Source organism: Marmota monax, unplaced genomic scaffold (assembly GCF_021218885.2).
Source record: "Marmota monax isolate L192 unplaced genomic scaffold, Marmota_monax_Labrador192_F-V1.1 WCK01_AAM20220418_F8-fsc00002, whole genome shotgun sequence".
Classification (NCBI taxonomy): domain Eukaryota; kingdom Metazoa; phylum Chordata; class Mammalia; order Rodentia; family Sciuridae; genus Marmota; species Marmota monax.
The window spans coordinates 35,286,313-35,312,548 of NW_026693571.1; the positions used below are offsets into that span (position 1 = coordinate 35,286,313).

The window sequence follows — 26,236 nt, forward strand, 5'->3', positions numbered from 1 at the left end:
GACCAGGAATAGAAAGAGGATGGAAGTACTTTCAATTATCTTAAATGTTTGACTTTTTCCAATGATCAATGAAGAATTACTCAAGGTTTAAGCAGGAAAATGGGATGAGACAGATTTTTATTTCGGGTGAATGTCTAGGGTTATAGAGGGGAGAAGATATTGCAGTTGTTAAGAAAAGAAGCAGGAAAGACACCTGATCTCTAGATGAGGTTAGACTCTCCAAAGAGAATTAACTCTTTGGTAGAATGCATGAGTATTGCCCAGCTAAAACATGGCCAAATATTCTCTTGTGTTATGATTTTAGTTACTATTTTATTATTCTGTGAGGACTTCAAATGGAAATATCAGAAGTATGTGGGAAATGAAAAAAATGTAGCGGAATCTCAAAATTCAGCATTTAGGTAATAGAGCTTAAAGATTTGGTGATTGATTCAATTTAAATGGGTGAAAAAGAAACAAAATCCTTTAAAATCTCTATAATATGAGACCCAATTTGTCTTAATCCATAATTAAAGGTTGAAGTTCACCACATAAAGAATATTTTATCACTGTGTCTAATGCAAATACCAATTTTTATATCTGAGCTAAGTTCTTAAAACAACTCATGAAAACTGTTCAATTTATAGTCACATACAGAAAAAGCTCCATTTAATTTCTCTGTAATATACCTAATGATGATAAAAATATTTACTTCTAAAAATTTCAGAACTCTAACATAATCAATTTGTCATGAAGACGTACCATTTCAGAACCAGAAAAAACAATGGATGAAAAGTGGGTAATATCAATGAAAACTTTATAGTATTCTAAATATCTAGTTTCCTCATTAATCACTGGGGGAAAATAAAATTTGGCATAATTTAAAGTCTTGTTTTATTGCATTTTAATATAAAATTATTCATAAACTGGGTGTAGTGGTGCATGCCTGTAATCCCAGAAATGGGAGGCTGAGACAGGAGGATCTCAACTTTTGAGCCTGAAGCAGGAGTATAACAGGCTTGAGACCAGCCTCAGCAACTTAGGGAGACCCTATCACAAAACAAAAAATGAAAAGGGATAAGGATAATGTTCAGTGGAGGTGCACCCCTGAGTTCAACCCCCAGTACATATATATATATGTGTATATATATATATATATATATATATATATATATATATATATATATATCCCCAGTACATATATATATACAAGATATATAAATACTATATATGTTTATTATATATATTTATATACATGTAAATGTATATTCTTTCATACTGTCTTTGAAATCTGCTGTATATTTTACTCTTAATGCAAATCCCATTTCCAAGCTCAGCAGCGGCATGTGGCTAGGGGACTCTCCTACAGGACGATGCAGCTCTGGAACACAGAGAAACACACCTAAACAACTGCTTACTCTCTCACAGTGCCTAACAAGGTCAGCAGATGGTGATAACGAATGGAGGTTAAAAACAGAATTATTAAAACTTTGTGGTGTTGCTATGATCATTGAGAGACAATGTTAATATTAAGAGAACAACTGAAATCTGCAAGTTTACTAATGAAGTGAAAATTATCAACAAAAATATTAAAAATGGTACATGTATTCTAAAATTTTAAACCCCCAAATACTTGAAAGTACCAAACTTTAGTCCATTCAAAATGACCCATTTAAATGCTGCCTGTTTAATTTTATAATTTTAATTTAAATATCTTCCTGCAACTACTTTGTTTGGAAGCAGTATTTTTTTTTTTTTTTTTTTTTTTTGACAATGGTGGTTTAGTAAATCCACAGCAGGAGATTGCAAACCAGTTTCCATCTTGATTTAATGCTGTTTTAAGTTTATAAGAAAAATGTCCCTATGTAAACAACAGACATTTTTGATTAAACACTAAAGTTCTTATTTTGGCTGTTAAATCAATAAGGCAGCTAGGCTGAGAGTAGTTTACATTCCCTCAAAGCTGGGCTTCAGTTCAGTGGGTGTGCACTGACATCATTTTCCAGCAAGGTCTGGCTGCTCTCAGCAGCCAGCTTAGAAATATTCTTTGCGAACAACTACATAATTTTTTATGTTAACACATTTCAAGATGAGGGTCTCACAAAGGCCTGTGCTTAAAATAGCACAGTCCATCCAGAAATAGACTTTCATCTAATGGGGTAATTTACTAGTAAAAAAAACTTGTAAATTTTAACAAGACTATAAGATAAAGGCCTTTGGTGACATTATTTATCTTTTTCACTCGACACTGACTTTGAAAGGTTTCCAACTTTCCTCTTACTAATAGACTTATTAAAAGGTAACTCTACAGCAAGTATGCTCAGTATTTGGGGGGAGGTAGATACCTAAGAGCCCTGATCCTTTTTCCTAAATGACAAGTTCTAGGTAGGACTTTGTAAATACTGATATACTGTTTAACTAGACTCTACTAACTGGAACTATCTTACAAAATGAAAATAGAACAATATTATATGTCAAAAACTTTAAACTACAAACTTTAGCATGTATAATAACTAAGAAGCCATTGAATAGATCATATAGGCCCTGTGAAGTTTAAACAATATTAATTTATGACTTGCATACTAGAAATGATCAGCAACAAGAAGTTAAGAAAAAAATATGAAGTAAAAGTGCTAAAATATGTTCAAGACCACCCAATAAACGTGGGAAAGCCCACTATGATTCCATTTTAGCAGCATGAGACTCTTGTACAGATGGCTGAACAAAAGCATTCTAGAACCTCTATTTAAGAAACACAAACTCATAACTTTTACTGATAGAATATGAAATTGCTTACCTGTAGAAATTCTCTGACATTAGATCCCAGGACACGCAAAATGGTATCATAACCAGATTCTTGACAAAAGACAAAAAACATCTTCCCAAACATTTGGAGGATTTCGCCAGCATTGAGATCTGTTTTATGGTTTGAAAGAGGTAAAAAATATATACATATATATATTACAGGTAGAATACTGTTAACAAGAAGAAGGAGGCTAAAGGTATATTAAAATGATTTAAAATAGCTATAATTTTTGTGCAGAGTGAACACAGTTCAAAAGAAAAACATCTGGCCAGGACAATTCAATGCATTCTGAGAAGACAATACTAACATATTATTTAATATGTATTAATACATTAACAGACAGTAGAATCTATTTTGACATATTTACATAAACATGGAGGATATCTTATTCTAATTAGGATCCCAGTCTTGGGGTATGCACAATGGTGAGACTCACTGTGGTGTATTCATACATGTACAGAGGAAAGTCATGTCAGATTCATTCTACTGTCTTTGCTTTTCCTGTTCCTGCTCCCTTCCCTTCAGTCTAATCCCTTCCCTTTGTCTAATCCAATAAACTTCTATTCTCCCCTACCCCTTGTTGTGTGTTAGCATTCACCCTTTGGTTTTGGGGATTCAGTTATTTCACTTAGCATGATAGTCACCAGATTCAGACATTTACTGGTGAACATAATAAAATCATTCTTCTTTATGACTGAGTAATAGTCTATTGTTTATATAAACCATATTTTCTTTATCCATTTGTCTATTGATGGGCACCTAAATTGATTCCATAGCTTAGCTATTATGAATTGTGAACTGTGTGTAAACGTTGATGTGACTGCATCACTATTGTATCCTGATTTTAAATTCTTTGGGTATATACTGACTGAGGAGTAGGATAACTGGGTCAAATGGTGTTCCATTCCCAATTTTTACTGCTTTCCAGAGGGGTTGAACTAATTTGTAGTCCCATCTGCAATGTATGAGTGTACCTTTTTGCTCATATCCTCACCAACATTTATTGTTACTTGTATTCTTTTTCTTTTATTTAATACCAGGGATTGAACTCAGGGGTACTTGGCCCCCAAGCCACATCTCCAGCCCTATTTTGTATTTTACTTAGAGACAAGGTCTCACTTGTTACTTCTATTCCTGATTGTTGCCATTCTGACTGAATTGAGATGAAATCCTCAGTGTAATTTTAATTTTAATTTCTCTGATTGCTAGAGATATTTAACATTTTAAAAAGTCATCTTAATTAATCATCAGATCAAAAATGTGAAGTGACTTCTTTCTCCTTTAATGCTACTCTTGACTGCATAGATATTTCATTTTTTAATAACTACCAAGTTTCAATTTTAAGTTATTTCATATTTTGTTTCAATTTTGATTACTAATGAGGCTGTATAGTTTTCTTATTATTAACCACTTACTTATTTTTTTAATCCTGATGTACTGTTGATCAAAGCTACACACTTTATTGTATTTTATGCAAACTACAGCTTAAGTTATGCTGTGGGAATAACAGATATTATCTCAAGTATAACTTTCTCCATGAAACTCTTTGCCTTTGAAGAACATATGGATATCAATGGTCTTTGCCTATAAGTCACAGTTTCCTGTTTCTTTTATCAGTAGCTAGCATAACTTGCGATTGTAAAAAGAGATTTGGGAATAGTTTCTGCATACACTTGTTAATTATGCTATTGCTGACATCATAATTAAAGTTATTACATTAATTATTGATATAGTTTTTTCCTTCCTCAGTACATAGCTTTCTATGGGGAGGCACATGGAGCACATTTTCTCTTTTCCATTCTAGAAAGAGCTTGTAAAGGGAAGAAGAGGGGTGGGGGATAGCCTGACCCTATCATTACATATGAATGTGCTCCCCATCAGGGTTGTGATACTGAAACATACATTCCTTTGGGCTTCTATATGTATCTGAACCAAAGGAAAAAAAAATTCCATTCAACTTACTGAGAACTTTGCTTGCAGCAGCAACCAAATCATAAGTTTTGGAATCATCATATATTATTCTGACAAGAAACTGTCCTTCTTCATCTAACTGTGCCTCTTTTCTGGAAAACAAAAATGAGTGAGCAATGTGGGGGAGAAGTTGAAATAACAAAGTAGCTACCATAGTCATTCTATAAGCAATGGTTTTTATATCTGAAATAGGATTTGTTTTATTTAAATTTATTTAAATCAAGATAATATATTTAAAAGTTTAGTTATAAAGAGAAATTGTCATATCCCTTTTCCCAAATTAAAATATTTTAACTATGTTTTCATACAATCAACATTTAAATGGTACTCTAATATATGTAATTATAAAGCACCAGTAAAAAATGAATAAAACACTTATTAGTACTCTAATGCCCAATATAATACTTGACCCTGAACAAACATAATCAAGAAGCAACTTTTGGTTTAATAAAGATTCATCAAACCTTCATTGTGTCCCTGTATGTGCTGAACATTGATCTAGACGCTAGGGATAAAATCTTCAGTGAAATTGACAAAAATCCCCAATCCCTTAGAGTACATATATTCTAGTAAAGGAGATAGATAAGGCATAAAGCTAATATGTAATATAGAAAATGAAAATACAGAGGGAAATAAAGCAGAGTAGAGGGATGGATGTTCAAGCACAATGGCCAGGCCTTGCTAAACCTAGAGTATAAGTGAAGTCTAAGTGATCGTGAGCCATCTGGGGGAACTGTGATCAGGGCAGAGGGAATGGTAAGTGCTGGGGAGCATCCTCAGGAATTACAGAAGCCAGTGTAGATGGAACAGAGCAGAGGACCAAGAGAATGGGTCAGGGAGGTCACAACAGGCCACCATATTTGGATCCAGTTGGTCATTGGGGTGACTAACATAACTTGAAAGAGATGAAGAGGTTCTAGCCCTTGCTATGTGAGAGGCTAAAGAACTGACATAGGTTCAATGAATGAGGCTAGCTGCTGCATTGAGCATGGAACAAAAGCCTGTAGGACACATTGAGCAGGCCAATTAGAAGGCTACTGCAAACATTCAGGTAAGAAAGACTTCAGGGTGGGAGCAGGGGAGTGGACGGGCAGTGGTTCAAATCTCCATGCTTGTTCCACAGGATTTGCTGAAGGACTGGATGCAGAGTGTGAGAGGGAGAAGTCTAAGGGATGACACCAAGGTTTTTGGACTGAGCAACTAGAAGGATGTTATCATCAGTAGCTGACTTGAGAGAGACTACTGGAGGTAGACTGGTGGTTAAGATCAAGAGTTATGTTGTCAACATATTAAGTTTGAGATGCCAAGTGGACTGATAAAATCCTCAAATATATCCTTTGCTTATTAAACACAGTAGCTCGAAATGTACACAGTATTAGTGGAAGAAAATTATAGTTATCATTTTTAATAGTCATCACAATTCTATAAATACATTTATTTTGATATTTGGATTACTTTTCTCAAACAAATGTCCAAATGAGAGGGGGAAGCCATTCTTCAAAACACTGTTAGGTGGAGAAAGGAGCTGACAAGCTCCCATATATCTTTTCCAGTGTTAAATTCATAAAAATACACGGAACTTGGATATCAATCTCTGACTCTTAACCCAACAGATCCAAGTCACTGTCTGTTGCCAGGAGAATACAAGGAAAGCTAGACACCGACACCATACCAGAGGAAATTCAAGGCAGGACAAATCACTTTCTCTCCTCTGAAGCTTCCTCATTGCAGATGCATCTCAAGAGAAAGTTCAAAATGTCGGTACAGCCTATGCCACCTTTAGCTTGGAGATATTCCTGAGAACACCCATTGTTCTTCAAAGCATATCATTTCCTGGCCACAGACATGCATTCAATTTCTTTGAAACACACCCCAATCCATAATAAGCCTTGAATTTAGAATGAGATCCAAGTAGAAAACATAGTTCTTTTATATAAAATGGAGGAATACCCATTTCCCCAGAAATCCCTTAACCATGAGTCAAAGCATTCCTTCTTTCCTTTCTTATTTAAAAAAAAAATAAGGTGATAAGGTGAGAGAGAGGGAGAGAGGGAGAGAGGGGGATGGGGAACAAGGGGAAGGGGGAGGGGGGCGGGAAAGAGGCGAAGGGGGAGAGGGGGAGGAGAGGGGGAGGGGGAGGGGAGGGGGAGGGGGAGGGGTAGAGGGAGGAAAGAGAGAGAGAGAAGAGGGGAAGGGAGGGAATAATGGGCTGGAGATGCAGCTAAGTGGTAAAGTGCTTGTCTATCATGTTTGAGGTTCTAGGTTCTATCCTCAGAACTGTAAAAATAACAACAAAATGATTTTGGTAAGCATGGTGAAGTATGGTGTTCTGAATTTCAGAATCCAGAATTTACTAGCTAAATAAATTTGAAGAAACAATATATATAAGCATGAGCATTAACCTTTGTTTTCTAAAGTGGGAACAAATATATAGCTCACTTTCCACAACTGTAAAAAGAACATGTGCAAAATTATGTTCTAAGTAGTTGAAGCATTAATGCACATTACTAATAACTACAGCGCTTCCTTTGCCTACATATTCAGTGTAGAGCTATATGTAAAATGTGATCTCCTTTCCTCCAAACATAGGTAGCTATTATATTAAAGGGACAGAGCTATTCAAAGACTTGACTCTTTTATATCAAGCTTCAGTAGATATCCAAAACTCATGAACACAGAATGTACAAGCACCAATTTATCCTTTGAGAAATGCTATTGTATATTAATGCATTTCTAATTTCTAATTGTAAAAATAAATAAAGTACAGGAAAGGAAAAACTAAAAAGAAAAATAATCCTCTCATATCCTGAGATAACCACTGCTAATATTATATTTAAGTTACTCATGCTTCAATATCATATATATATACATATATATATATATATATATGCTTTAAAATCTCCTTTCTTAACTTACTATTTGATGGATATATTTTCATATTAATAAATATATTTTTGTGCCATGACTGAATAAAATTGCATTGTATAGGCATATTGCAGTCTTGGTAAAAAATTAGATGGCTTTTATTTTTTTCCATATGTATGAACAATGCTTTGCTGAACATCTTTGTCGTTAACTGTATTTCTATATAAAAATAAAATAAAATCCTAGAAATGGAATTTCCAGTTTAAAAGTCATAAATATCCTGATTCTTATTTTTGTCATTTTGCCTTTAACATTTTATTATGAAACAACACTAATCTACAAATTATAGTTTTGGAGCCCCTGATTTAGTCCATGCTGATAAAATATAAGTAAATGCTAATTTAACATATGATAAAATTAATTAATTAATTCAAGTTTTCACCATGCTCCATTCTCTTTCTTCCAACCCAAAGAAATAAAAGTCACCAATTTCTATAATAAACGCAGTTTCTCTGAAACACACACAACTCCATAACAAGCCTTAAATGAGTGGGATACAAGCAGAACACGCAGCACCTGTGCATAAAATGTAACAGCCATTTCCCCAGAAATCCCCTAACCACAAGTCAGTGCATTTCTTTCTGTCTGTCTTTTTATTAAAGACCTTTATCTTTCAAGCTTTAGCTTCTGAAATGGCCCACCCAAACATGTTTCCTTGTGAACAATAGTACAATGGCAAGAAATAATCACCTTCTCTTACTAATTTCACACCAAATTCTACTGAGTTATTCAAAATTACTTAGAGCTCTTTAATTACATTTATCTTAAAAACCTGTGGGAGTATCACACATGTTTTTTTCTTTTTTTTCTTCCTTTCTTTTTTTCCCTAGAGGGGTTCTACCACACATATTTAGACTTTGTTTAAATCATTGCATTACACAAATAAATTATGTAATTTCTTCGCCATTTAAACTACACTTAGTATACACGTGAGGAAAACCATGGTTTCTCTGAGAACCCTAATTAAAATGTTCTCCCTAATGAAAGATTTTGGATGTGCTTTTATGTTTCAGTTGTTAGGTGACAAAAATATACTAGGTAATATGTAATAGGCAATAGGTAAATAGGATTAAAGTGCATTATACACCTTTTCATCTATCAAATAACCACCAACAGAAGTGCTATCTTCATATGTAGTCATTTCTTGTATTTTGATGTTTTTGATGATGATGATGATGATGATTACTATTTAAATCTCTTGGGTAACCCCAAATGAACAGTTTCTACTGTGTTCAAACAGTATGATTTTCAGGGCTTTCTGTTATCTTTACCTTATGTACCCAACGACTCTGCTTGGGGTAAGCATCAAATTCTTCTACTCAGTGCATAACTCCAGGAAAGCAGTCAACAAACATTAACAAATATTTAGAGAAGGTTTATTTTTAATGTGGTCTAAAGTTTAGTTTTAAAGTGGTCTAGGATGAGGTGAAAAGGGCATTTTCTTTGGTTCACAAGTAAACCTAGATAGAGAAACTCACTTGGTTTCACCCATAAGTAACACTCCAAATAAGTAACTAAACTAATCCCATATGCAATCACACTGAATCTGGACAGTTTGCCTCTTGGTGTTTAATTTCCTCCTCTGTAAAACAAAGAAATAGCACTATTTACCTCCAGTCATTTCAATCTATGTAAAGGGCTTAGGATAGTGCTTCTCACAAGGTGCCCAATATGTCTGTTATGGTTTGAATGTGAAGTGTTCCCTAAAAATTCATGTGTGAGACAATGCGAGCAGGTTTAGAGGTGAAATGATTGGGTTATAAGAGTCCAATCAGTGAATTATCCCTGATAGGATTAACTGGATGGTGACTGAAGGCAGGTAGGGTGTGGCTGGAGAAAGTAGATCATTAGGGGTGTGGGGTATATATTTTGTATCTAGTGAGTAGAGTGTGTGCATTTCCTCCCCTTCCCTCCCTCCCTCTCTCCCTCCCATTCTTGGTGCAATGCCCCAAGCCATGTTCTTCCACCCTACCCTTCTGCCAGGATTTCTCCCTTATCTTGAGCCCTGAGGAATACAGCTGGACTTCTATGGATAGAGACCTCTGAAACTGTGAGCTTCAAAATAAACTTTTCCTCCTCTAATTGTTCTTCTCAGGTCTTTTGGTAACTTCAATTAAAAGGCTGACTAAATCAACATCTAACAGGTGACCATCATAGTATTGAAGAAAAAGATGAAGGAAGAGGGAAAAGAGGAAGAGGAAGAACGGATAAGAGGAGAAGAATGAAGATAAAATCTTATTAATTCTCATTCAGCATCAGAATAACTTAACCAAACATTTACTTTGTTGATTAAATGATACAATTTATGAACTAAACTTGCCAAACCAAGCTCTATCTCCCCTATCTTAAAATCATGACCAAATGATAACAAATTCTATGCATTATAGCTAGAATTTCTCAATAACTACTTAAAAATTAAGTATTTTTAAATGAATAATTTTCCCAGTAGAAATTCATTTCCTACTGTTAGACACTATTGGAACTTAAATCAATCTTTTGTTTTTTCTTATTACCTTCCCCCCCCAAAAAAGTGGTGTTTTTGGATTGGGATTTTTGGATTTTAATTGACAACTGGTACCTAACTCAAATGTGTGAAACAATCTTGTGCTAAATAAATGTGTGCATGTTTTAAAATGAGGAAATGAATTAAATATATTTCCCCACGTTTCCAAACACCCTACAAGCAATCAAACATAACTGGCAAAAGTCCACTGCTTACTTTGAAAATTCACATTATTTTGTGATATTCATTTTTTAAAAAAAATAGACAATTTGTCAAAAATGTCCAAGCAAAATTTCTCATAAATCTTTACTTACGGAGATATTCCTTAATTACCATATGTGAACCTAAAAACAAACTGAATCCATGTCCTGACATTGTGTTCCTGCTACTCTCTACTTTTTCCCACAAGCACATTTCAAGGACTGCTCATCTTGAGATAAAGAAGTTGTTGTGGAGCTATGAAAACAGGTGTTCTGCAATTGGAAACCCTAAATATAGGTGTTAGAAAACAGAGTCTCAAATGAGTAAGTTCTTGTCTTGGACAGTTCCAAGGAATGCTGATCCTGTAAGCATTATTGGAGCTGAGTGGTATTAAAAGACAATACACAGAAGTCTGGATAATAGTTCCTTGGATGGTCCACTGGAAAGAGCTAGGATACCATAATATTGTGTGGTGTCCAATCATTATTAAAATTAAAATGTCCCATTATAAACCACAGATAATAACTGTACATTGCATCTAAAAATTAAAAATTTTATATTGCTTTTTTCTAACTGCCTGGGATGCATGAGTATCCTCTGTATTATTACTGTTTCTAGTAAGTCTGAACTCCCAAAGAGAGAATCTAGCTCAAGGAGGCTGCCCAGGAGAAGAAGTGCCCTTTAAATCCATGAATAGCTTCAAGATCTTTCACTAGAGGTCAATCCCTGTGAGTCTTGTGTTCATCCCTCTACACTTTCATGAGGGACACTCATATCTTAGGTTTTTGGTTTTTTTTCCTGTGACTAGCCTGGCATGGGAGACCCTGAATAGCAACTTCCTCATTTTTTAAAACATATCCACAATCATTTCAAATGAGCCCTTATCAGCAACTTCATTCTTAACCCTGGGAGTGCATCAATTCCTAGCTCTTCTCAAAAAAAAAAGTAAATAAATAACTTCCTCAAAAGTTTGGAGGTTGAAATTTCCTTGAGTGCCTGTGATGGTTGATAAAACAAAACTGCCTTTAAAAATATTATAATTAAAATAATCTGTGCAAGTGCCAGAACATTCCATAAATGCAAAAGCAGGCAGTACTAACACACATGTACATCACCCATATCCTTCCTAAATTGATTGGCTTTGGGAAGGAGAAAGTTGCAGGTCCTGCTCACTGGGAGAAAGCACATAGTAGATGGTCACAAGCCCACCTATATCCAAATCCCTGATCTGATCAGTACAGTTACATGGCTTAAAGCAGTTTTTGCTAAGGTTTCACAGTTTCAATTCTCCTATTTATAAAATGAGAATAATGAGTGCATTATTGGTGGAATGAAGATTAAGTGAAATGAGGATGAAGCACTTAGGACTGTGACTGCAGATCCATATGGTAACAGTCTAATATAAGTGAGATATTACATTCAAAACAGAATGACACTCTGAGCATTCCCATCTGGTTTTCAAATTTAATTTCAGTAGTACAGACATTTATCTACTGTCTATGACATTGACTTGAAGCAGTATCACACATACCTGCCTTTGAAATGCATGCTAAAGGATTCCATCATGTCCTGAATTCAATCCAGTAACTGCCTTTTCTCATAGGAAATTGGAAAATCCAACAACAGCATTCGTAAACCTTCCAAAATGTCCATAAGACAACATAAAGAACTCCCTCCCTTCCAAATGGATATGCTATCATTAATTAGCATATCTTTTGCCTTTACTGATATAAGAATGATTTATTTTGTAAAGTGAAACTAGTTAAGAACATTATAATGCATATTTGCAATTTGCTAAAAGGGTGGATCTTAAGTGTTCTTATTACTATAAAGGAATAACCATAAGAGGTGAGGGGTATGTTAGCTTGTCTGTGGTGATTATTCCTCAGTGTGTACATACATCAAATCATCAAGTTGTATACACTGAGTACATACAATTTTAATTTGTCAATCATATCAATAAAGGTGGGTGGAAAATGTCTATTTCAATAGAAAATATATCTTACTAAATAGGGTGAAGATGTTATAATTCCAACATTATAAATTTTGGTTGCAGAAAAATATCTGTGACAAATATGTGTTCTGTGTTCTCTGGAAATTAAGAATATAAAAGGTAATTCATACATAAGAATTTATACATATTATATTTACAGAGAGTGACTGGTAAAGTATTGAAAAAAAGAAACACATAACATTTTATCGACATTTCTCCTAGGGGTAGTTAAGGAGGGTAGACAGACATAATTATAAAGTCTTACGTATACTATGAAGGGAAACTACAGTTTTGAATATGAGATGTTCCTTTACCAAGTAACATTTGTTGTGACCATTCAAAGCTGATACCTATATATTTTTATAGGAGGAGGTAAAGAGAGTGAAGAAAAGAAGCCCATTCCAAGTGCAGATGTTACTGGGACACATCTAAAAATTCAGTATGTTTGAGGAACTGAACATGGGCAGGAGTGGTAAGAGTAAATGTGACATACAGACTGAGAGGTAGCCATGATTAGGTAATTTGAAGATGGACTAGTAAGGATTTCAACAATTTAATATTTAATGATTCAGCATGAATGGCAAGTAGATCAGAATTTGCAATAATGACCAATGAAATACTCTCAAAATATCAAAATATCAAAAACTTCAGAATATTTAACCTAGTCTAGAAATCTCTCTGACCTCAATATCTTTTGATGTAGTTCATATAGAAAGAGGTGCTACATTTTGCTAGACACAAACAACAAAGACACCATTTTCCTCTTCACTAGACAAGGAGACAAAGTAGCAAATGCAAAAGCTCCAGGTATTGTTGTCTTCTGAGTTGTCACCATGTGAATTAGGCCAGTTGAGGTTTCTTTATAGTGTTCATTTACTTATGTGTGTTTTCCTGTTGGGTCTGTGAGACTGCACAGTATCAACCCATAGCTACTGCTGTCCAACACATTAAAGAGAAACATTTGCCAGAGTCCCTTATTCTGGAGAAAAGAAGACGGTAGAAAGGACATTGTTCTTGTAAACAGCAGCCATCTCTACTTAATATTTGCCATCACCATAACTGGATATATAAAGAAGGAAAACATAGATCTCATTTTTTCTTCTGGTGCTCATTGTAATGTGTGGAGTTCCTTTTCTGACACACTAAATTAAACACTATAGTTCTTTGATTTTCTTTTAATTTTCAAAAATTGCAGAATACAAAGAAAATAAAGATTTTATATGGATTCTTCAAATCATAAAAAAAATAAAGATGCAAAACAAATCAAAGCACTTGAGATAAAGTTCTGACTAGCCTTATCACCAAGGGCCACGTTGCTCCCCAACATAGTCCAGGTTCTGGGAGAGCCTCATGCAAAGAGCTCACTGGCAATATGAAATGGTTTATATTTAGACATCTAGTTCCCCCAAATTGCTCCAGACATAAGTAAGTTTCTTCAGAAAAAAAAATCCTGATCCTAACAAGGACCTGGTTTTCCTATTTTTCTGTCTGTTAGGAAGTCTTTCATAGTTCAAATAGATATTGTAACACTCAACTGAAATGGTAGAGAAGAAAGGATTTTGGACATTTTAAATAGCTTTATAATATAAAGAACCATTAACATTTGAAAATATACATAGGTTTATTCCTACTTGAGAACAGACATGAAGAGGTATACCTTAACTCATGTCTTCATAAATATGAAAATTTAATCAAAACATGGCAAAACATGATGACATACTTGGATAGACGACTACAAAGGATTGTAACTAGCTCATAGCAAAGCATGCGCTTCTTTTAACCATAATGTCTGAATTTGTTTTAATAAAATGAACACTCAGAGAATACATGGTGTTTTCTGACAATCAATAAGCACTAGGGGCAGGGAAGTGGTTTGAAGAGTATAACATGAGATTGACTCCAAAGTAGAACTTCAGCTGGAAAATAGAATAATGCAAATAATATTTTTCCCATAATCCACAGGATGTATAGAAAAAGAACTAAACAGACTGAGAAGAGCTAAAGAAGGACTTTTTGAGGAATGCAAGGGAAGGTAATATGAGCCAGAAGTAAAGAACAGAGGTGTCTAAAAGGCACTTCAGATTCAAAGTTACTGGTACCAGTTACAGGAAATGGATAAGAGAGGGAGAACAGACAAACAAATAAATAAATAAACACACATTGTAGTTACCACTTATCCTAGAGTGATATGGAAACATTTAGATGAATATATAGTTTGTAGACTGCAACAGGCGTGTGTGTGTGTGTGTGTGTGTGTGTGTAGACAGATAGATACATAGATAAATGCGTAGATATTTTTTAAATCGTTCTGGGGATTAAACCCAGGGCCTTGCACATACTAGGCAAGCACTCTGCCACCAAGTTAAATCCCCAACCACTCCAGGTTGCTACTATTAAAAGAAAATTTCATATCTTTCAGATGAGCTGGGGAAGAGTAATATTGAAAAGCACTGATTTTACAATAAAGTGATTAAAAAGCTACCATTAATTAAGCTGCTATTTAAGAATTGCACTAAGCATTTTGCAGACATTATTATTACAACAACCCTATTATATATATACATATATATATATATATATATATATATATATTTTCCTTTTGAAGTTGAGACTTAGAAAGTGTAAGCAACTTGAGAACCACATAATCATTTTATAACAAAATGTTTGTTTACTTGAACCGCAATGTTGAATTCATGATTAACAAATTCAACTGGAAATGTTAATTTAAAAACTGGAAGATCAGTATATGTTGTCTAACATGTAAAATGTTTCCATATTTGAGTTTCAGACAGGAAAAGTAGGGGGAGAAAAAGACCAAAAATATCCTGATATCTCTAGACTCTCTGAAAGCAATGGATTACATCATTTGCTTTTCTATCCTCAGTGCTTGAAACACTAAACTATGCTCACTAAAGATAAGCTTAACGATGTATGAAAGAGAAAATGAATCAATGCATGAAAAAGTATTAGGCCCTGCTATAAGGAAATCAGATAAAACCATACGAAACAATTATGTATTCTTAACAGAAGGGAAAATAATTGACAACCCTCTAGAGGAATTAACTACAATATTTGTCAAATAGCAATGTCATTAAATTATTATCAAACTTATTTTCCTCATATCAAAATCTTGATCCAACTGTTTATCTCAGATCTTTTAGTAAAACAGAGTAAGGCTTATCAATACTTTGTGTAGCACTTCATAGTTAAAAAGATATTCAGTAGCCTGCTCAATTCTAGGTAAATGATTATCGATTTTAGAAAGGTGCTATTTCTTATTAAAATTTTGTGCAGTTTGGGGGATTGAAATCAGGGTCTTGTGTGTCTAAGCATGTGCTTCACCACTAAGCTAAATCTGTAGAATGTGTTATTTGTTTTTTAATAGATTTTTAATCATCTTAGATTTTTCAATTTTTTGAAACCATCTTTAAAATCCATATGTTCCAGTGAAGTTAGAAAAATCTAAAATTGAACTCAATGAAATAATTAGTTTATCCAGTGCTGATGCAAGGTTTAGATAGATGGTTAAAACAAGTATTTAGATGCACTTTTAATATAAATAAATCCTGACTTTATGTGTTTTCTAGATTAATCATTGATTTTTCTCCTTATTTAGGAAGCATGGCCTCTTAAAAGGACCATAGGAAACTTTAATGGATATCAAAAAAACAGGATTTGAAGTAGATTTAAAGGTCTCTTTTGTTTTTTCGTGCTATTTAATGTGTAGATCAGAGGTAAGCAATCTGTAGCCAGTGGGTTGAGCCTGGCCCAGTGCATTTTTGTTTTCTGGTCCAGGAGGTAAGAATGGTTTTTACACCTTTAAAGAGTTACATTTTAATATTCTGTAGATTATACACAATATCTTCAATTTTTATTTGGTCCATAGCACCTAAGACATTTAGTATGTGGTCCTTCAAGACAAAGTTTGCTAGCCTTTGGTTTGGACAATTTTTCATTTTCCTAAGAAGGGGAATTTAATGCCCCTGTGAAATGGTTATACTGTTGGTAAGAGTAAAGTGGATGCTGAGTTTACAATGAAGCATTTTTGGTTTTATCCACTAAGAATTTTCTGTCTGGATTCTGTTACTTAGGGTTTTATTTGTCATTAAATGTTTGGCATCCTTTCTCATGAAGATGGATGGCCATTTCCTACTAAAACAAAAAAGTAGTATATAAAATATTTGAACATCTACTTAGTTTTTCATAGGCCAACGAAGAAGATAGAGCAGTTTGTTACTTATTGAGACAAAGAAAAATGTTTTCTTACATATTAAATTTCTCATTATAAAAAGTTCAAGCTGAAAGCATCTTCAACCAATAAATGCCATGATTTTCCTTGGAGTGGAAGGTGGAATAGGGAGGAAGGATCAGAATCATTTTAGCAGCATTTTTCAATTACACTCCTCTAATTTCTCCTCCTCTCTCCCCAGGCGGTGAAAATTTCTGCTGAGGTAAGCAAATAATCTTCCAGTGGGCATTTAACAATCCCTCAGGGGAACTGGGTAGGAGACCAATTCCCTCAGCGCAGAGCTAAACCAGGGTCACTTGCATTGATATTAAACTGCATCCCCTAATACAGGCTAGGATCCACCAAAAGAATGCTTCAGAAAAAGGAGGGGGATAGGAGGAAGAAGAGAAGGGGAAAGAGAATGAAAATTAATGTCTGGATTGCCCATACTAGTTCAACCAACAGTATTCTCCTTGCTGGAAAATAATCCTCTAAGGTATTTTAAATGAAAAAAAATAATACCCTATGACCTGTTTCATTTTTACAAAAACAATGTTGTTTTGATGACTGTTATTACCACTTGTCACAAAATAAAAACTAAAAAGAGCTGAGGAGGTGGAGCAGCAATAGAATGTCCCTGGGTTCAATCCCCAGTGTTGAAAATAAATGAATAAATAAAAATTAATAATTTTTTAAAGTTGCACATAACTTATTATTCTTATCATAATTTGGAAATTCTCATCAATGAAATTTGTGTTTTTAGATTTTCATCCCCTCTGAGGAAAATGTGATCAATATTGATAATTGTTTTGATCATTTAAATTTTTTAAAAGTTTTGGAAGTATAAGTTTTCATCTCTATATTTACCACTTATCTGAACTGATGATGGTAATAGATAGGACATACATTCTAAATGTGGTTAAATTCTGTAAATACTGTTTAATCATCATAGTCATCTTTTATTATGCTCTTGAAATTATAAACATTCATTGTCATAGTATAGCCACCAGAAAATCTGGAAATTTCTGTTTTACACATGAGAAAACATTATATGTAAGTTGCTTTTATAAATTTACATAGAAAGTAGCTTACAAATAATCCTGTATTTAAATTACCCTGTTTAAAACCTTGTTCTGTGTGTTTGCCTTTCTATAACTGTCTACCAACCACGGTAAACGTATAAATATATTTAAAAGGTGGAAAGAAAATCAAAGTCTCAAAGTAAGCCTTAGGGCCTAGATTATTGTTTGATTTATAATAGCCAAATCTCAACATCTTTTTGTAATATATAGATGCATTCTGTGAGTAATGTAAATGACGTATGAAATAAGAAAAAAATGCTTAATGATTGCAGATCCAGAGAAAGATATTGCATTCTAGGGATGAATTTATAACCTCTGTCATTTCCATGGAAGTATATAATTCTAAGAAGTCACTATCCTATTATTGCTTAATAAGACCTGTTAGAAATGATTGATAATATTCACAATGTGCTTACCAAACAATAGCAAGGAGTTGTTACCTACATGAGATAACAAAATAAATTCAGTGACTAAGGGAAATCAGAATATATAAAAATGTTTTTATCTACTTACAGAGTAACCTTTCTCTCCACCACCATTAGAATGTGATAGAATGTGATAGGCTGATTATTACTCTAAGATTATAATCTTAGAGTTTGGTATAGCTAGTTGGTGGTGGTCAGTTATAATATTAGATGCAAATTTCTTAAGTGTGGGAGAGAGAGGTAACTTTTGGTAGACTGAAATGATTCAGGGGCTGAGATGATGACTCATCATTATAACAGGTTCAAAATCACAGGTGTGTGATATTTCAGTTCATATCCTCAGTACTGGGCTCCAGGCTCTAGATTGAAACCAGGATGCCCACCCAGAACTGTCAAGCTTCATCACGAAACACAAATAAATTAGGTCCTAAGGGAATTGTGGGGAAATTAAAAAGAAAGTATTCCAATTACACTTTATTTCAGAGGACTAAATACATTTGATGCACTTGCTCAAGAAATTGAGTGCATTTTAGCATACAAAAAAAAAAAAAAAAACCCTTAATTTTATGTGTCTACGCCATGTGTAAATCATAAAGGAGCTCAGGTCTTCCGTTTATTTTTAAGGCCTCTGGTAACATTTGCCTCGCAGACAGGCCTGTGCAGTCCCTTGGGCCCCCCTCTCTGCGTGGGAGCTGACCAGCCTGCTGGGCCTGGGAGCCATAGGCTCTCTTACAGTGTTCCCACGCTCTGGCTGGGTCTGGAGGCCGCATTGACCCCAAGGAGCTCCTTTCGGTGGCTCTAGTCCTCCCAGACCCGCCCCGGCCACCCCTCCTCTCCGGGTCCCAGTTCGGGGCGTGGGAGCGCAGCTGCAGCCAGGAGAGGAGCATAAGGGCGGGTGGAGGCAACTCAGAGGATGCGCACCCGCCACCCCTCCAGGAGGCAGGCAAAGAAGTCATTAAGTGCGGGGGACCATGCTAGGGGCCCCTCATCAGGATCCCCCACGCAGGGCTCCAACGCGCGATCCCTGATAGAAAAGCCGGTCACTTACTTGATGTCTTCCCACACTTCGGGGCCATAATTGCGGATCACCAGCAGTTCCAGAGCATGATTCACAAATCCGTACTGTAGGGAGAAATCGGAGTGTCAGGGGCCCGCGGGCTGTAGGTGGAAGGAGCTTGGGAGCCAGGCCGCTGCATCTGCTTCCACTGCGCCCTTTAACCTTTTACCCAGCCCTCCACCCCGGCTCTATTAGGGGTACCCTATTATACCAACGGAGGTGGATCGTCGCGGGCAACTCCCCTCCCCCATTAGGGGCAGATTCTCCCCTTTACCACCCGCCCTTTCCCCACGCCATCTTCTCACCCCCACTCACCTGTCAACTCGGGAGACAAGCTGAAGACCCGGCACAGAATGCGAAAGGCACCCGGAGCCTCCCTCTGTCGGGCGCTCAGCCTTCCCTACTCGCGGGCCCTGCGGGAGCCGGGAACCACCCGCACCTCGGCCGCACCTTCCTTTCCCGAGCTCGGGAAGCTGGGGCGCCGCTCAGAGGACCGGCTCGGGAAGCAGAGGCACTGATCGCTCCCGAAACTACCCCTGGCATTCCCGTCTCCCCCCTGGAATGCGGGCAACCAAGGCTTCCCCCGCGGCGCGGCGGTGGTGCGCGCCTGCGGACCCGCATCACGTTAGACAGCCAAAGAGAGCCTCCCACAAAGCGCGAGGTTCCTACCTGACCCGGCTGAAAGTACTCACCATGGTGTCTGCGCCCGGAGCCCAAGAGACAGCCTCCAGGCAGAGACGGAGGGAGGAACCCAGGCAGCGGCTGCAGCGGCGACAGCGCAACCCGACCTCGGTGGCAGCATCGAGCTGAAGCGAGCGCAACAGCCTTGGCCCGCCCTGATTGCCACCTCTTTCCAGCCAATGGCTAATCGAGCTGCAGGGGGCCGGTCGCTGCTTTCCAGTTCTCTACCAATCAGTCATAGAGGGGGGAATTCAGATGCTCTCTGTGCTGCTGCGCTCCAGTGCCTTCCCGCCCCCGTCTGGTGACAAGACCTTCATTTGAGGCCTTAACAATGAGGATGAAGAAGATCCAGCTTTGCTGTTTGCATTAATTTCAGGGTAGAAGGGGGGAAAACAGCTTTTATAACCCCAGAGATCTCCCCTCAAGAATAATAAAAACTAGGGTGAGGAGGGGACTGTTTGAATGTGGCTGTGCTTATGCGTGTGTTTGCAGGGGACAATCCTTAAACAGAATATACACTCCTGGAGCTCAGTATCTTCATGTATATTAGAGTCTTGAAGATAAACATTTCCTTTGTGGTTTGGTCCCACAGTAATTTATGGCAGATTGAAAGCTGATAAAACGGAGCTAAACATATTTTATTCTCAGTTAAAGAGACTGAATGAAATGTTGAGTGGCATAAGGATACTTTGGTGAGCAACATGTTAAAACCATCTCTGGCCCTTAGTAACCTGTTCAAGATTCAGCATGTTCTGGGCTTGATCCCAGGGGAACTCCTGACCCTACAACCATGGCCAGGAATCATGATTACAGGAAGTTTTGAAGTCTCTAAAATTGGCCTTTGTTGCTGTTTCTCAGGGATAATTGATGAACTGAAAAGGCCCAGTACAAAATACACAAGCTTTTAATTTATCTAATGCTTCCAGCCTCAGCACAGGCAGAAGGTGAGAGCAACAGGGCTGTCTGTTGCCTGAAGCTATTGTGCTTTAGGTGCATGGGTACCAATTCACACAGTGTAAGGTCCAAAGTGAGGTTATCAGTCTCCAGTGGACTTAAGAAGCCAGGATGGCATTCTAAGATGTGAATAGTTTGCTGTGAGAGCAATTTCAATACGCAGAGAGAAAATGTCAAAACAATACAATTGTACTTGAAGATATATGTTGACATATAATTGATACAGAAATAATGATCTAGCACACAAAACAACCAAGAACCTAAAAAATTTCCATCAATGATGTTATGATTAAATAGTCTTTCATAAAATGGGACACCTTACTTTGTACACTTATTAAAATATTGATCCATTATTTAATACTAGTTTTTAAAATTTTTATTGGTGCATTATAATTATACATTATAGTAGGATTCATTATGCTGTAATTGTATATGCAAATAATTGTTATAACCTTTATGTTTTAAACCCTCCAAATGGCACATTAAACTATGAAAATGCATGAAAGAGATTTGATACATAATGATAAAGAAAGATACATTATTAGGTAAACAAAAGACACATGAATGGAGTCATCACCAATTTTTAAATGGATTGTGAAGAATAATGTGCTATTTGAGTGAAAAAAGCACACATGGATATACTATGTACTAAACATAACCTGCCAGAAGGAAACATTGGAAAGTGTTGATGTAACTATCATCTAATTCTTGGAGAGACCAAGGCACTTTTTACATTATAGTTTTCTGTACATTTTGATTCAGCATAGATGTAAAAATGTTTTTAACCTGTTAAAAAAAAACAAAAACTTTTTCTTAACCATGTCTTTGTTTTTCTTCCTTTGAACAGTAGTGTAGCCATGGTGCCTCAGTCTAAATTATGCTATGGTCTCCTCCATCTTAGACTTTATATAGGTGAAGAAGGAGAGAAAATTGTTCTCTGGGGATGAAGAACAGGGAAAGTTCACGTGGAAAAGCTATGAGGGGAATTGAAAACTGAGTGTTCCTACTAATCTCTCTTTGTCTTCAATTCAAATTTCCACCCTCATTGTTTCTTTTGTCCAGTATATTTTTGCACTTACTGTCCTTTGGCCCAACATATATTTGCATTTGTAAATATTTACACTGTTCTGTTTTCTGTCTCATATTCACTATGAGTCTAAAGAAAGTTCTGTTCACTAAACCATTCTTGACTTTTATTTGGCTTACTAGATTCCACAAAGAATGTGACATGAAGGAACAGAAGGGTTCCTGTCAGCCATGGAAGAGCTCAACAACGGGTCACCATGCTTCTTCAAGTCACCTACCCAATGTCACTTCTGCTGACCAAGGAGCATAGGAATAATATCATGAATTGGATTATGCCATATTCTCAGAAACAATACATTTCATTCTTCTAGGTGTGTCTCCAGTCAAGGAGAATCAATTAAAGAGGAAAAGGAGGAGCTTAGGAATGGCTCAACCAGCACTAACGTCAACACTGACTATTTGAAGATCAGTCTAATGAATGAAAAACAAATACATATAAGGCAATATGTGGCTTTCGGAAATGTCAGATGAAATGACTCACATTTGCAGCTAATAAAAAATTAATTGTATGAGTTACATATTAAAGTATAGTGACCATTGTTTTTAAAACTTTTCCAGTCAATATAATAATAATAAACCTTAGATTGTAAATAAAGAGAGGCACAATTATAAGGTGCTTTCAGGTCCATGCAAATGTTTTTCAAAGCTTGGCATTTTTCCCATTTTTTTCAATCATGGATTGTGGTGAGCCGTGTTGTAGACCGTTGCCGCCATTAGAAGATGGCGCCAGTCTCCGTTGTGGATCTTGGTAAACAACTCCTTATTAGGGAAAGTTGGTGCGCTGTCCCTCAACACCCTATGAGAAAACCCCGCATGGCAGCTTGGGATTGGACTTGAGTAAGCTTTATTAGGCTATGCTTGGGCGCTCGGCGGGGGGTCACTAGAAGATGATACATGAAACAAGGCCTGAATAAACTGCTGAAAGAAGAATCCTGTGTCGTGTTTTCCCTTGCCGGCGAGGGGTCGCAACAATGGATCTAGGTTTCTGTTATGGATCATTCTTTTAGAGTGGCATGTTCTTTAATTTCAATAATTTGTAACAAGAATTTGCTTTCAGTTCACATGCTTCTTTAATCTGCATTGCTCAGAGCTCAATTATCACTTAACTTGAAGCTTCTGGTTCTAGTATTTCATCGGTACACAATAATCATTCCTCTTGTCATATTTTTTTGCTGAAACAATAACTCAATACTTGAAGCAAAAAAATTAGAATGCAATGAGCAAAGAGAAAAGCACAATCAAAATGTCATTCTATATTATGGTTCTGGATATATGGGGAAAAAATTCAATAAGTCTTATTTCTAATCAAATTTCTTTTTTTTTCTTCTTATTCTCTTTCTCCTTCTTATTCTTCTATATTAACTGTAATCTTTGTCACGCAAAAAGAGGATTATTGAATATTTTTAAACTGTCTTGCTAAAGTGACTTTTTTTCTATACCAAATTCTTTTAAATGTTTGTTTTTCCACCAAATGTATTTACTTTAAGCCTGCTAGGCATGCACTCTACCACTGAGCCACATCCCTAATCCAGGAAACCAATTTAATGTACCTTTCCTGTTGAGAAATAACAAAAATAAAATAAAATAAAACCTTCACCAAGAAGTAATATAATGAATTGTTTTTCTCACAATCCTGAAGGATTTTGAGATTTTAATCAAGTTAAATGAAATATGGTCTTACCTATTGGTAGTCAGAATCTAGCACTTGAGCTACATGGATATTTAAAAAGCAGTCTATAACTCTTAAAAACCTCTAGATATCACATTATAATGTTGTTCTTCTGAAGTGAAAATTCAGTCATTTATTATTATGCATATAAAGAGAAATTCAAACAGGAACCACAAATTCAAGTATTTGTTTATTTCTCTTTTTATCTTGTCTCCATTGAAAGAACAAAGAATAAAGTTAGCTAAGGGGATAGCATAGTGTAATGGTTAATTGCAGATTTCTGGACAAGTTACTTAGTTTCTTTTCAACTATAGTTTTCTAACTTGTAAAATAAAGTGATAAATATTATTTGTGAAAATAACAGGTCAGCTCTGCTCAATGGTGCACACTTCTAATCCCAGTGGCTTGAGAGGCTGAGGCAGCAGGATCATAAATTCAAGGCCAGCCTCAGTAAGTTACTGAGGCCCTGAGCAACTTAGTGAGACCCTGTCTCAAAAAAAAAAAAATGACAAGGGTAAAATGCCCCTGGGTTCAATCCCCAATCCAGAGAGAGAGAGAGAGAGAGAGAGAGAGAGAGAGAGAGAGAAAAAAAAGAAGAGAAGAAAAGAAAAAAATGGGTCAATATGCTCCAGTGTTAAGAAGATTAAAAACTGTACCTAGCTCTCATGTTGGTTGTTACCAGTGACTGTTTTAATGCAACTATGATGCTTAAAGCTGTAAGTGGAAAATATTAAATACTCAAAAATTGTTATCTAATTTTGTTTTTAAGATTGTTACTATTGCTGCTATTTTGGGATCAACAATTAATGTAACTAAATCCTTTTTGTCTACTTTATAGAGCTGGGATCTGTCTCCTGGTAGTAAATAAATGCATGGTGAAAAGAGCTGAAACATGGTGATTAGATCAGCCTTGTAAGTTACTTGCTTGGCCAATCAATGGAACGTCTCATTTTAATGCAAAAACTGCCTGACTCAACTTCTTCCATAAAGGTACTATGAGGATCAAAGAAAACAGCACACTTGACACTTTTCATGACGACTACACAACTCTGTCACTGATTGCATTGGGATTACTAACTGAATAAACCAATGACTCACATATGAAGGGATGGAGACACTTTGCTTGGCCAAACACTAGAAAGCCTTCTGGATTTTCAGTTAATTCCATCTGTGCATTTTCTTGTAAAATGGAGTTTTGTGAAGAACCTGCTGAGTAGTTTAGAATCCCTGCCTTCTCTATCTGACCACTCTATATATTCAATTACATTCCTTCTCCTTCACCTTTGCCTGAGTGATTTCTAGTCATGCTGGTCTGTCTTCAGCAGGAATTCTGTTAGGTCAGTTTAGCCAGAATCTCCATTATCCCTGATGTTTCCTCTTAGTCATTTTTAATTCTCTGACCCCCTGCATGTCTTCTTGGCCAATTTCCACTTAGCTCTGCTTTATTCAGAGTTGAGCCCCAGCTATCTTCCCTACTGCAGGACCCCACTTAGTGGTTCCTAACCTATAAATTACTGAAACTATCTATGTCTCAGTTTCCTCTCCTGAAAATAAACAATGGTGGAGATTAAGTGTGATAACATTTGTAAAGGACACATATTACAGTGCTTGACACATGGTAGATATTTGTCAAATGTGAGCTTTATAATTCATTTAAGCAATGTGTTTATGAAATATATAGATCCTTTTCACATGTGTCATGTTTGAGTTAAAATAATTTGCTTAAATCCAATGCTCACATTATAGAGAATATAAGACACGATTCCTGATCCCTTCTCTAATTATCATTCCAGCCACACAGATGGGCACCAAAGTCAACAGAATAAAGCAGCCCCAGATGTTTTCCATCTTATTATTCCAAAAGAATGAAAATCAGGCCATCCTGGAGTATCTTATTATGTTTTATCTTCTAAAATAATAAGCCTTTAGTTCATTGAAATGTTTTTATTCTATCTTCTGTGTACTTTGTTACTTTCACTTTCATCCCTGCCAAGAGAATAATAAAAAAGTCTGCAAATAATTGGCCATAATTTCCAAGGCAACTCAGACCTATTTTTTTGGTCTGCTATGGAAAACTGTGGTTTCTTCAGTCTGATCCTAGGTAAAACTGATTTTAGTAACTCTAAGGTTTTCTCACATGAAAAAAATAGCATTATAGTGTGAAATGAGTTAAGAAATCCTGAGTTTTGATCTGGATGTTCCTACAGATATAACCTTATGAATGCTATGATAGACAGAATAATACTGTCCCCTTTAACAAGATTTCAACATCCCAACCCCCAGAACCCATAAATCTGTCACCTTATGCAGCAAAAGGGACTTTGTAAATATGATTCAGGGAGTGATATGGGGAGATTACACTGAATTATCTAAATGGACTTAATTTTATCACCAGGGGTCCTTATGAAAGAGAAGCAAGAGAATCAAATCCAAAGAAGCAGAGTTTAAAAGATGTAAGGGAGTGGCCATTGAGCCAAGAAATGCTAATGGCCTCTGGTTGCAGGAAAGGGAAGGAAGTGAATTATCTTTTAGAACTTTTAGGAGGAAGGTAGCCCTGCTGACACCTTGGTTTTAGGACTTCTGGACTCCAGAACTGTAAGATGAAAAATTCCCATTGTCTTAAGCCACTAAGTTTATGGAAATTTGTTACAGCAGCAATAGCATACTAATACAGTA

The 26,236-nt window shown here is 36.0% G+C and overlaps 1 protein-coding gene across 2 annotated transcripts in view; it reads right to left on the reverse strand.

Moving 5' to 3' along the window:
- Gucy1b1 (guanylate cyclase 1 soluble subunit beta 1) overlaps nt 1-20,019 on the reverse strand; it is a 42,193-nt gene extending 22,174 nt beyond the window's left edge. The window contains exons 1-4 of one of the 2 annotated variants that reach the window (XM_046459098.2): nt 19,863-20,019; nt 19,162-19,235; nt 4,748-4,848; nt 2,777-2,895 (exon numbers count right to left, since the gene is read on the reverse strand). In XM_046459098.2, the coding sequence (XP_046315054.1) occupies nt 2,777-2,895; nt 4,748-4,848; nt 19,162-19,235; nt 19,863-19,865 (297 nt within the window). In that variant the 5' untranslated portion in view covers nt 19,866-20,019. Of the gene's footprint in view, nt 1-2,776; nt 2,896-4,747; nt 4,849-19,161; nt 19,236-19,485; nt 19,690-19,862 lie in introns of those variants that run through there. The other variant, XM_058583890.1, reaches the window with a different exon arrangement.
- Between the last annotated feature and the right edge of the window lie 6,217 nt (nt 20,020-26,236).